Source organism: Orycteropus afer, unplaced genomic scaffold (genome assembly GCF_000298275.1).
Source record: "Orycteropus afer afer isolate SDZICR_OR568_19922 unplaced genomic scaffold, OryAfe1.0 scaffold00440, whole genome shotgun sequence".
Lineage (NCBI taxonomy): Eukaryota > Metazoa > Chordata > Mammalia > Tubulidentata > Orycteropodidae > Orycteropus > Orycteropus afer.
The window spans coordinates 798,703-812,050 of NW_006922027.1; the positions used below are offsets into that span (position 1 = coordinate 798,703).

The 13,348-nt window shown below is 45.4% G+C and overlaps 1 protein-coding gene across 1 annotated transcript in view; it reads right to left on the reverse strand.

Annotated features, from left to right (window-relative positions):
- Window positions 1–203: 203 nt before the first annotated feature.
- ACSS1 (acyl-CoA synthetase short chain family member 1) overlaps window positions 204–13,348 on the reverse strand; it is a 170,901-nt gene continuing 157,756 nt past the window's right edge. The window contains exons 8-14 of the mRNA XM_007954181.1: window positions 7,224–7,316; window positions 6,002–6,114; window positions 5,588–5,714; window positions 4,702–4,829; window positions 4,481–4,544; window positions 1,950–2,068; window positions 204–380 (exon numbers count right to left, since the gene is read on the reverse strand). Coding sequence (XP_007952372.1) covers window positions 204–380; window positions 1,950–2,068; window positions 4,481–4,544; window positions 4,702–4,829; window positions 5,588–5,714; window positions 6,002–6,114; window positions 7,224–7,316 — 821 coding nt within the window. The remainder of the gene's footprint in view (window positions 381–1,949; window positions 2,069–4,480; window positions 4,545–4,701; window positions 4,830–5,587; window positions 5,715–6,001; window positions 6,115–7,223; window positions 7,317–13,348) is intronic.

Genomic DNA, 13,348 nt, shown 5'->3' on the forward strand with positions numbered 1-13,348 from the left:
GGGTTTGACAGCAGAAAGAAGAAAGGGATTTTAACTTGGACTGACTTCACATTAGCAATAGTGGGGATTATGTGCTGGGAAAGGATCACTTCTGGGATATTCAGGGAAATGCCAACCTCAGAGCCACATTCTGAGACAGAAAATCAGAGATTTGTGCAGTTGGTTTTGGTCAAAGACTCGCAGGTTGAGGCGTGTCCTCTTGACTAAGAGTTATGTCGCTTGTCTTTGTACTTCTGGTAGGCACTCTGTATCTCTGCGATGACACTGGGGTCCTCCAGTGTGGTGGTGTCCCCCAGATCCTGAGTTCTGCTGGTGACTATCTTCTTCAGGAGCCGCCTCATGACTTTTCCAGACCGTGTTTTAGGGAGACGTTTTACCACCTAGCAAGGAGCAGATGCACCATTAGGGTTTGCAGGTGGTAAGAATAGCCCTTGATACTGGTTGGTTGATGAGTATGTGTCCTCCCCAGAGAATGGTAGGGGTCAATGAACTCCTCCACCTTTTTCCTCATACAATTTGCATCTAATGCTGAAATAATCCCAAGGACAAGATAAATAATTCTTAGGAGATCTGTGATCAAGTCAGGGGTCTCTGAGGCCCTCCCCATCTGGTGATTACACCTCATTTCTGATGCTTCTATTTCTTCTATTCTACTGTGCCAAAGGAGAGCTTCCCTAGCAGCATAGTCAAGCACAGTGGGATGGTACCTCATCTCCACTCCTGGCCTAAGACTCAGTTGGCTTTGTCTTACATTAAGAATTGAGAGCTACTTGAAAGCTTTGTCTTGTTAGTGTTTGAACATTTAATCTTTAACATTTCAAAACAACCATGACACATTCAATGTAAATGGCGATACATGGAAAAGTATACTTCAGACCTTTAATAGTGACAGTGTGTTTATAAATAATTTGGTTCACCTAAGGGTAGTTCAAAGGCACTCTGGTGACACAGTGCCTAAGGCATTTGACTGATAACCAGAAGGTTGATGGTTCAAGCCCACCAGACACTTCACGGAAGGCAGATGGGGGCAATCTGCTTCTGTAAAAATTTACTGCCTCAGAAACCCAATGGGGGTTGCTATGAGTCAGAATTGACACAATGGCAGTGAGTTTGGTTTGGTTTTATGGGTAGTTCATGTATTCCTGAATCTAGTCAACAGATCACTATTTTAAACCTTTAAAATACCAAATAGTAAATGAAAACAGTGAAGGTAAGAGGCTCCTGTCCACATCTGAACTGAAAATGGGCCTCTTGCCTCAGAAGACCATAAGCAAACCAAAGCATTGCTAGAGGAAGTACTGATAAAGAAGAGGACAAAAAGGCTAAAGGGGCTAACAAGTGGCCTGTTTCTTCCCAGAAAGTGACTCAAATACAGATTCCCTCAGACAGGGTCTTCTTATACTTTCCTTACTGGCACCAGAATGTGTGGGAAATAAATTGTTCAGAGACCACATGGAGGCTGAAGAACTCTAGTACTGGTTATATGCTTCTCTATTTAAAATCCCTAATTTCTTCACCACCCAGTCCTGTTCCTGTAACAAGCCTGCATACGGGTACTGTGTAGGATGGAGACCTTCACAGCATGGCTGTTCCTGATTGGCTGTGTGACAGCATCTAAACCTGACTAAAACCTAGAACTGTTTCCTAAAGGGATGAATTGTGCAGTGTTTTGGTGCTGTTTCTCTCTCTCTTCCTTTCCTTCCCTCCCTCTTTTTCTCCCTCCCTCCCTCCATTTCTCTCTCTCTCTCTCTCTCTCACACACACACACACACACACACACACACACACACGCACTGTAGCAATGCTCCATCCTCACTTCCACCCAGGAGAAACCAAACAGTTTTGATAGCACTACGTATGTGAGATCATGTTACTTGTTAGCTGAAAGAACAGGAGAGGAGGTTTCAGACTTAAGAGCAGTGACACCTCCGGAGGTGGGAGTCACTCACCAGAATCTGATCAGGCACTGCGTACTTGGCAATCTTGGTAGCCACTGCTGACCTGAGCTCCTTCACCACCACATCTAAGTCATCTGTATCGTCTTTCAAGACGATGAAGGCAAATGCAGCTGGAAGGAAAGCAATGATTTGGGGTATGCTAGGCTACACTCCTAGGAAGGAAGATTGGACACTCTATTTCTGTAGAGATACTACTACCTGGGGAACCTTAGGACGGGTCACTATGAGTTGGAAATGACTTGACAGCAGTGAGTGAGTTTGAGGCTACAAGCCATCCAGGGAAGAATGCTGTATACAAAAAACTATCAGTCCAAAGGACTTCCAAATCCAGTGTTGGTGACACTGCAGCAGTTGCTTTCTTCAATTGTATTCCAAAGGTTGCCTTTGATGGGCACTCCAATTTCCATTAAAAGTAGAAGTGAGTCTAATGGCTCCACAAAAGGTCCCTATGGTGGTCCTGTGTGTGATGGAAACCTTCAGAGCATGGCTGTTCCTGATTGGCTGTATGTGGCCCCAGACAGATACTTAATCTCCTTGAAAGGTTCACACTCTGGGAGATTCCCATATTACCAGCTCATTAGAGACATCTGTGAGGTGGTGCATGGGGCACAGAAAGCTGATACAAGTCTCGTGGGCACATGCTGGCCAGCATGGCAACCTCATTTCATGTGCTATCCAACTCCCATATGACTGGTAGTGCCTGGGTGGCCACACAGACAAAGTAGTTCCATCACAGCAGAGGTTCTGTTGGGCTGCCTGCCTATGCAGATTAACATAAGCACTAGGTTTAGTTTTCCAATGTACTGCCATATCCCATTGAGGATTCACAGTGGCTCTCAGTGTTTGCACCTGGAATTAATCTTTGTATAGGATGTGGCACGGGGGTCTTATTCCACACTTCATGTAAACAGACTCTTGTCCCATAAATGATGGCCTAGCTAAAGACACCAGAGGCTCAGCAGGTCTGGGTCTGGGTCCACAAGACCCATGGCCTGACATTAGTCAGTTCAAACAGAATAGAGGGAGTGACATAGAGAATGACACAGCATTAGCAGGCCACTGTAGCACCTACCAAGAACTGCACTATGTGATATAGATAACTGTTGTCCATATTGTTAGAAATCAAGAAAGTCAGTAACCAGAGCTATGACTTACAAGTTCCTCATCAGTGTGGTAGGCACTGAAAGCCTGGTAACATCAAGTGCCACTCAGGGTGCAAAAGAGAACATGTGGCTACAAAGAGTCCATCAAGTTCCCACTCTACAGCCAGGACTCCATGATGGACCAGACCCAAGGAAGCCCTGGATGGGCAGCAGCACTGAAAAGACCCCTGCTCCAGCACAGATTTGGCATGGGAGCCCCACCAGAGTGTCCTGGGAGATGGAATGACTCCTGAGAAAAGAAACTGGGTCAGAAATTCATGGCTCAATGAGCTTCCTTTCATCTTGCATTTGTTTCCTGGAGTTCCTTCAAGGTTGACAAGCTTCCAGAACAGGACAGAAAAGGCCTGGGTTATGGTTCCTGTCAGCAGAGTTGGGAGGGGCCCCTTGGCCTTTCTACTACCCAGGCACTGGCAGTACACACTGGCCTCAACCAGGAGTCTCAGCTGCAGATGGGGTTCCAATATTGAGAATGTACTTGTTCCCTCAACCCCAGATATAGGGGTTTGCCTATACTCTGGCCAGTGCCCAGGGCCACTGGAAGACTCCTAGTGACCTGTGTCTCCCCATGTATCTCTCATACTTCTCCTTTCTTAGCATAGGGACAGCAGACCTCAGGGGCACATTCTTCCCATAGAAAGGAAAATGCTTTTTTAAGCATTTGGAAAAGTGTTAAGTGTAAAGAAAACATCTGAGTACACACAGAACAGTGCATAAAATGGGGCAGGGAGTTGGATGACACTCAGGATATACTGCCATATGGGATGCTCCCTGACAGGCAGGCCATCTGCTGGCACTTCCCTGATACAGTGACATTGCTCTGGTCCAGGGTCAGCATGTGTCCAGGGCACATCAGGACAGTGTGGCCAGTTCAGACTTGGAATTTTGACACTGAGTGCTCCTGCCCCTCCCCAGGGCCAAGCATTTTGAAATAGGTGGAGTTTATCTCACAGCAGATTCTTATTAGAGCAGATCACCCTGGTCACTTTGCTCTGTATCCTCCAGCATGTCTGTGTGCATTGAGTAATAAGGGTCAGATTTCTCCAGAAAGAGGCTCACTCACCACATAGCCGGTCAAGGGCAAACCCTGACCTGTAGAACCTCCAGCAGGGGACACTTTGTTACAAAAACTCTGACAGTGTCCCACAGCTCCCAGGAAGGACAGGTGAGGACACTCTCTGAGCTCCAACTCTATGATTCATTGGGATTTCAGAATTGACCCTAATTCCACACACATGTTGTTCAGCCCCACACCCAAAATCTGCATTCATGAGAACTAGCTTAACCATGACACCACCATCCTCACCCTCTGTGTTTGCTGTCTTTCAGAGGATGTGGGAGAAGCCCTGTTTGAACACTCACCTTCACCTTTGATGTCATGGGGATAACCAATGACAGCAGTTTCTGGCACTGCAGGGTGGTTGGCCTGCGTACAACAGAAAATAAAAAGGGGATATACAGTAATCCTGGGTTCTAAAGGTCAAGTCACCACTCAAGGTGTCAATTCCTGCCCCATTCCACCCAATCCAAGGTCAACAAGGGCACCCTGGAGACAGAAGGTAGAGGATACCTATCTTGCTCACCATCGCATCCTCAATCTCTGCAGTCCCCACCCGGTGCCCGCTGATGTTGATGACATCATCCATCCGCCCCGTGATCTGGTAGTAGCCACTCTTAGTGCGGTGTGCTCCATCCCCAGTGAAGTAGTAGCCTGCACCCCAGAGAGGAGGACTCAGTGACAGAGCCCCTGGTCCCTATCATCCCATGAGGAACCACCAGGGCCATGTCTTGGCCAATCTGCCCAGTCCTGGTCTACTGCCCTCTACCTCTTCCTCACCCCATCTTAATGGAGACACTTCCCTACATGGTGGTTGTATGACTGTATTCTAGTAAAAGAGAGTTCAAAGACAACAGAACACTGATGGTTTTGTGACTACAAATATTTAGGGAACAGAAGATACATAAAGAGCATAAATCAAAAAGCTTGGGGGGGGAGGGGGGGAGGAGCAGGAGAAGGAAGAGGAGGAAGAAGAAGAGGAAGAAAGAAGAAGAAGAAGAAGAAGCAGCCTCATTTACAAGCCTGAGACTGAAAATTACTGGTACCACCAAAACATAGGAGATAAAGCTCATATAAAATTTCAACCCAATGACAAAAGCAAACCAGGAAAAAACAAAAAATGTCCCCAAAAAAACTCCCTGCCATAACTGTTTCCAGCGTGATTCCTCCAATGTGTTTCACAAGAACTCATAGGTGTGTCTCCCTCACATGAAGTCATTTCACATGAGAGATAAGGAGAGACAAGGAGGCAGAGGAAAGGGTGTAGGTGGGGGGCATTCAAACCAATGATTCTGAAATGCTCAACCTGACCTGCAGAACTACACTGCACTCATATTACTAATCTAAAAATATTTCTGAGTGTGGCCCAGCAGTCTGCAGGGAGGTTTGCAGTGTTCACCCAGCCCACTCACCAGGGTAGACTGTGAAGTAGGCACCCATGAATCTGGAGTGGCTCCCGTAGATAGTCCTGGCCATGCCTGGCCAGGCCTGTGAGAAGCACAGCGCCCCAGAGATGTCATTGCCTTCCATAATGCTCCCCTGTAGACAGGCAAGTCCGGGCATGAGAGACAGTCAGGTCAGCTCACTTCTGCCCATACAAATGATGACTGGTTCCAAAGGAATTGCCTCCAAGGATCAGAGAAGACTCAAGCTCACCCTTTCCCCCTGCAAGTTTTTCTAGTGAACGATGGGTGCTGATGCAGGACCTCCTGCCTCCCTGACCAGCTCTGGGCCCACTTGATGTGGGAGCAGCATCCTAGATACACAGGGCTGTTGGAGTACAAAGTACCTGGATGTTGGGGAGGCTGCCCTGCAAGCACACACACCTTCTCATCCATAATAACTGGGACAATGCCAAAGAAGGGTCTCATAGCCATGCTGGGTATGATCTCGGCGCCCTCCTCTGATGGCCGTGGTGAGATGCAGATGCCACCTGTCTCTGCAAGAGAAGAGGAAGAGAGGTAGTGAGCCTAGGGTCTCACCACCTTGTCAAGATGACACAAAAAAGGGGCATAGTGTGCTGCACTGTTCCCTCCAAGAGTATATGTTGGATGGGGACAAAGAAACAGAGGCCCTGGTGGCCTAAGGACCTTTGTTTGCAGCAGAACTAGACCTGGCTTCTGACCCCTGAGTTGCATAAGCAAGATTGACCTAGTATGGATGGTGTCTATGCCCAGGGCTCCTGGTGCCCAGTAGCGTGTGACTGGTGCCACTGTTCATCCTCATCTTCCGTTCCAGTCAATCCCTAGCTTAGATGCAGAGGATGCAGCCTACCCATTCATATGGAAGACAGGGGAAGAGAAAGCTCCAGGCTGTGCTCTTGACACACAACGAACAGTGAGGAGGGGTGCACAAGACCTTTTTCCTGCTGTTTCTAGGCTCTGCTTGTGTGGAAACACCTCTAGACTCAGTGCAGGGAGAATTTCTGAGTGGGATGGGAGCTGAGACATCCACACATCTCATTTTCTGCTGCTCTAAGAACAAGTCAGTAAAAACTACCTTCATTATATCATTGTATCCAATGATGTACCTCAAATATCCCAGAAAGTCAGGTGACCAAGAGGGGAGGGAACAAGCCAAATAAAAATATCACCCAGAAAATTCCCTTTCCCACTTAAATTTAAATGTAGACTCAGGGTTCCTTAGACAGTAGGGCCCTCAGTTTCAGGAAATGTCTCCTACAACTAAGTGACCATTGAACTGAGCCCAAGCAAGGCCCTATATATACTTTAGGTATATTCCCTCACCTAACCCTGTCCAGGAGCCTGTGAAGGAGCGCCCAAATTTTATGAACAAGCAAACTGGGTTCAGAGAGTTTGCTACACACCCCACGTCTGATCATGGAACCAACCCCAGAGTATCCTCACTGTCAACACCTGTGCAGTTGTAGGGCTGATGGGACTGAACTGCATTCATCTGCTGTGAACAATAAGCTCACTCTAATCTCACCCTGCACCCCTGAGCTGTTCAGTGTCCTCACCCAAGATATCAGCTGCCCAGGGAAGCCTGTGCCCAATGATTCCATCACAACACCTGAGATGTTCTCACCTGTCTGCCACCAGGTGTCAACCAGTGTGCATCTGCCATCCCCCACCACTTTGTGCAGCCATTCCCAGGCCTCATGGTTGATTGGTTCTCCCACTGAAACCACACAGTGAAAGAAAAAAGCATTAATAGACCTCAAAATAAGCTGAAACCAAAGGAGAAACTGTTGAGGGAAACAAGCTATATGATTTTATGAAAGATGTAAGAGGGGACTGAAAAGGCAAGGAGAAATTATGCTACATCATCCAAGAAGTACAGATTTACTATGACCTTCACCATTAGAGAGTCAAAAATCAATAAGGTGCCAAGATTATTCATTTACACGTAGGATATAATTTGAAATAGCAATTTTGGGAAAGAATTTGAACATTTCTCTCAACATCTGAAAATGTATACACCTGATACAAATATTTTTGGACCACTGTTTGGCAAAATCTACTAAACATATTGTGGTTAGTCATTGAGTTGGTTCTCACTAATGGTGACCTTATGTATAACAGGAGAAAACATTACCCAGTCCTGCACCATACTCATGATCATTAGTATGTCTGACACTATTGTTGTGACTATTAGGTTAATCCATGTCATTGAAGATTTCCTTCATTTTCATTGACTCAATGCTTTCCCACATGTCCTTTTCAAGTGAATGATCTTTTCTAATGATGTGTCAAAGGTAAGCCAGACAAAGTTCCAACATCCTCGCTTCTAAGGAACATTCTGGATGTACTTCTCCAAGAGTAAAGTGTTTCTTATTCTGGCAGTCCATGGTATATTTACTATTCTTCACTACCACCACAATTTAAATGTGTCAATTCTTTCTCAGTCTTCATTTTTCACTGTTAAAAATTCACATGCATATGAGGCAATAGAAAAGACCATAGTGTGGATCAGGTGCACTTTAGTCATCAAGGTGAATCTTTGCTTTTTAACACTTTAAGGAGGTCTTTTGCAACAGATTTTCCCAACGTAATACATTGTTTCACTTATTGACTGTTGTTTCCATGGATGTGGATTATTGATCCATATAAAATGAAATCCTTGTTAACTTCAATTTTTTTTTTTTCCATTTATCATGTTGTTTATGTGTTCAGTTGTCAAGATATTCATTTTTTCACATTCAGGTATAACCCGTACTGAAAGCCATACTGAACATACTCCAAAAACTAAAACCAAACTCACTGCCATAGAGTCAATTCAACTCATAGAGACCCCTTCTTGGGTTTCTGAGGTGGTATGTCTACATAAGTAGATTGCCCAATATTCCTTCCCAGGAGTGACTGGTGGGTTTGAACCGCAAGCCTTCTGGTAAGCAGTCACATGCCTTAGGTGCCTTAAACCACCAGAGTTCTCACTGAACATATTACTAAACATAAAATTCCATTACCCCAAAATAACACTTTTGGGTAATGTTGAATGAAATGAGCACACTCAAATACTTTACACAGGTTGACTCTCACTCAAGACTATCTACAAACCAGAAATTCTCTGATTCCTGCCTTGGCAGGCACCTCCTGGGTCTCCATAAAAGAGCAAGAAGGTGTTCACTGTCACACCTGTTGGGCCTCTGGGAAACATCAGAACTGCATGTTCAACCTTGCAGACAGGGATGAGTAAGCCATAGGAGTCCCCAAGATGTGGGTGCCTCTGCAGATACCAAGCAGATTCATGGAAAACTCCTCACGTTGCTGAATGATGGTAACAGTGATAGTTTGTTGGTGCTCCTATCAAGAAGTAACCTCCCAACAGAGCTGCATCTTTGTACATGATCACACCTGGACAGAATGGGCTGGAGGCTCACAGACACACAAGGCCTCTCTGAGACTGTAGCTTTCATTGCAAAATTCTCAGTATTCTTTTTCCCAACAAAAACATATTCATGTTACTTGTGAGCTTGAAAGTAAAATAAACAAAGAAACAAACATTTTTAAGAAAAATAAATCTAGGAGTAAAAGTCTTCAGTTTAGCTGGATCTTCCCTACTGGGAAGATTAAAGAAAGTCAACATGCACATAGCCCGGTGTACCTGAGGGTTTCTTCCAGCTAGCCTGGAGCTGGCCTGAGTTGGCTCTTTGAATAGGAGATGTCCCAGCTTAGCACTGATATCCCTGAGACATAAAGCAAACGCACTGGCAGTGGAGCTGGACCAAAGGGACTTGGGGGTCCATGCTGCTTGTAAGCACAGTATACTGATGACAGTAGATAGTTGATTTGCACCTCGTCTTGAGAAATCCCACAAGGCTCTCACTGCAAGGATGTAGTAAAAAAAGAAAAAGCCTGTTGTTGTCAAGTCAATCCTACTCACAGTGACCCCGATGTGACAGAAGACATTGCTCCAGAGGGATTTCTTAGCTGTAATCTTTACAAAAACAGATTGCTAGACCTTTCTTCTGCAATGCTGATAGGTGGGTTTGAGCCACCAACTTTTCAGCCAAGAGCAAACCTTTAGCACCACTCAAAGACCCTAGAAATGTGCCTAGAGACCAGGTAAGCCTTTGTTTGGAATGCTTTGGTTCAGAGAAGCTCCCAGTCCAAGAGAGAATGTATATTGGCTGTAGCTTCATAGAGGCCTGCAGGGCCTGTGCATGGTCTCAGTTCAGGGTAGGGGAGCTCACTTTCATGCAGTTGTTGCAACACATCCTGTCCTGAAGCACACTGCAGAGTGGCTGTCTTGCCATAGGTACTGTGAGTCTCCTTAGCAACCAGTCCTATGGGTGCCCTTCATCTCTGTCCCCACTCAGGCTACTAGGTAGCACCTATGAAGTGTGTGCCACCATGCAAAGCCTGGATCTCACCCAGAGTCCAAGGATCCACATGGGCAACTGTAGCACTGGCCACATCTGTGTTGCCTTTAGGTTCCCAAGCATTGCCTGAACATAGCACAGAGATGGTGCTGTGGAACCTAAGCTGGGTGGCAGGCACTGGCCCTTCACACTGGGCCACCAGGCAGAAAATGAAGTCTTGCTCTCAACAGCCCTGGCAAGTTGGGAGAGGGTCTCTGATTCACATCCCATCCAGAAAGGGGTCCAGATCTTACTGAGATGATGCTTATGTCCCCAATTCTGCTGATCCCAGGTGTGGTCACTCAGATACTCCTGTGCCCACACAGGGAGGGCCTGACATCTGAAATGGAGCCTCCTCTCCCCAGCAGCTGCACTCAGGGAAGTTTTGGGCCTCATGTTCCTGTGGGGCCAGTCCATGTTACTGCCCATGTGCTGCCATGTCCTCAGCACAATTGAGGCTGGCCCTGGCTCTCACTGAGTGCACAGGAAGAAACATCACTCACTATCCACTGAGCTTCTCGTGGGCAAGGAGGTGGAGCTGCATGCTGGTCAGGAAAGGAATGAAGCTAGGCCAGTAGTGGTCTTACTACTCCTTCGGGCCCTGTGAGCTTCTTGAGTGACAGCTTAGGAGGATGGGGCTACACTATGCCAGGCTCTGCTAGCACACACCCTCAGCAAAGCCAACAACATGAGGATAAGTATCCTGACTAGAGTACAGGGTCACAGTAAATAGACCATACACTGGGGAACACACAGAGTAGGCCTGGGTGGAGGGCTGACATTCTCAGAGGCAAGCAGCGTGAGGCTCTCCATGCTGAGGGAGGGGACAATGGGGGGACAGAAATAGGGACCTAGAGAAGTGTGAGGGTTGGAAGTGAATACTAGAAGGCTCTGGAGCCAGGCATGGGGCTTAGCAACAACTTTCCACCTTGTTTACTGAATGACCTTGGGGAGTTCTGTAACCTCTCTATGCCTCAGTTCCCTCCTCTGTAATGTAGGTGCACATCAGTGCTTAACTCACAGGGCTAACATGAGGATTAAAGTATTTAATAAATATTGGCTGTCATTAATGTTAAAGAGCCCAGGTGGTACAGTGGTTAAAGTGCTCGGCTGCTAACCAAAATGTCAGAAGTTATAACCCACTAGTTGCTCCATCCATGGGAGAAAAATATGATAGCCTGCTTCCATTAGGATGTACAGCATGGAAACCCTATGGGGAAGCTCTACTCTGTTTTTTACAAGGTTGCTATGAGCCAGAATAGACTCATCTGCAATGAGTTTGGGGTTTTATTTTTTTACAATAATTAATAATACTCAAACCCCAAATTGCTGCTGTTTTCTAATCTAAAAAGTTCTTTGGGAAACATAATGGTTTTGTATTGTTAAGCAAAAAGGGAAAAGAGGAAAATGGGAAACTGAGTGCAATACTTTTTTTTTTTATTATTATTGTTATGATTTGGGTGAAGATTTACAGAGCAAATTCGCTTTCCATACAACAGTTCACATACACTTTGTCTCATGAAATTGACCACAGTTTACCACAATGCAACAGCTCCTCTCCCACTTCCTCCCCATAGTTACTTCTTCCCAGTGTCCATCCCTCCATGAACTCCTGCCCCCTGAGCTGTCTCCCTGTGCATAAGCAGCCCTTCTTTTTCCCATGATTGTTCTCTCCAAGGAGTGTATCTACCTGAGGAAAATTTTAACTCATATGCCTGTCTTTTGTTTGACTGGAAACCACAGGTGTGGGTTCAATTCCAGAGCTGAAGGGCAGTTAGGGGCCATAGTCTCAGTGGTTCCACCAGGATCTATCAGACCAGCAAATCTGGTCCCCCCCATTTTTTTTTTTCTCCAAAAGATTTTGAGTTTTGTTCCACATTGTTCTCCCTCTCTATCAAGGGTCTCCTACATAGATCCCCTTCCAAGTGGATGACAGTGGTAGCTGGGCACCATCTAGTTCGTCTGGTCTCATAGTCATATAGGCTGCAGATCCGATGCTGTATCAGTCGCTAGGACTAATTGTTTCCATGAATTTCAGTTTTCTTCATTCTTCTTTGCTCTGGATGAGGAGAGATCCATCGTTGCATCTAGATGGCAGCTTGCTAGCTTTTAAGATTCCAGTCACTACTCGACAGAGTAGGAGGTGGAACAATGTTTTGTATAGTATGTTATGCCAATTGAGCTTAATGTCCCCTGTGACTATGGTCCCAAGCCCACAGGTTCAACTACTTGGTCCCTCTGGGTAGCTGGCTGTGACGAAGCAGTGACCACAACCTTGCCCCTTGTCAGCTCTACTATATACCTGGGAATTCTGATCATTCACATACACTTATAGGACCATTGTCTGTAACAGTATACATGTTCTTGGATACACTCCCCATTTCATAGATATACCTAATAGTTCAGCCTGTCCACCCATCTATCCACCCATATACCCATGTTTGCCTTCACTGACAACACAGCACTGTATGTGCAAAAAGGTTCATCTTTGTTGTCTGTACCTCCCATGTACCTCTCTATGTCTTTCTCATCCTCAATGCTGTCATATTGGTTACACAGGTTTGGTACATTGCCCTTCTCTTCACCCAAATCAATACTTATATCTATCTATCTAACAGCATTCCCTCCCCTCCCCTCCCACCCCTAGTAACCAACAAAGAAAATTTCCTTCTATAGAAAAACCTTTCCTTAACTTTTATAATAATGAACTAATACAATATTTGTCCTTTTGTGATTGACTTATTTCACTCAGCATAATGTCCTCCAAGTTCATCCATGTTATGCGGTGTTTTGCAGATTCTACATTATTCTTTAGTGTTGCATAGTATTCCATTGTGTGCATGTACCATAGTTTGGTTATCCATTCCTCAATTGATGGACACCTAGGTTGTTACCATCTTTTGGCTATTGTAAATGGTGCTGCGATGAACATGGGTGTGCATATATCTGTTCTTGTCATGGCTCTCACTTCTTTAGAGTACATACCTAGTAATGGAAGGGCTGGGTCAAATAGTATTTCTAATTCCAGCTTTGAAGGAATCACCATACTGCTTTCCACAGTAGTTGTACTATTTTATTGTCTCACCAGCAGTGTATGAGAGTCCGAATCTCTCCACAACATCACCAGCATTTATTATTGTCTGTCTTGTTGTACTTTTCTACTACTGGTGGAGCAAGATGGTATCTCATTGTTGTTTTGATTTGCATTTCTCTAATAGCAAATGATCGTGAGCATTTCTTCATGTTTGTTGGCGGCTTGAACATCCTCCTTGGTGAAGTGTCTATTCATGTCTTCTACCCATTTTTTTTTTTTGGATTGTTTGTCTTTTTGTTATTGAGGTGTTGGAGT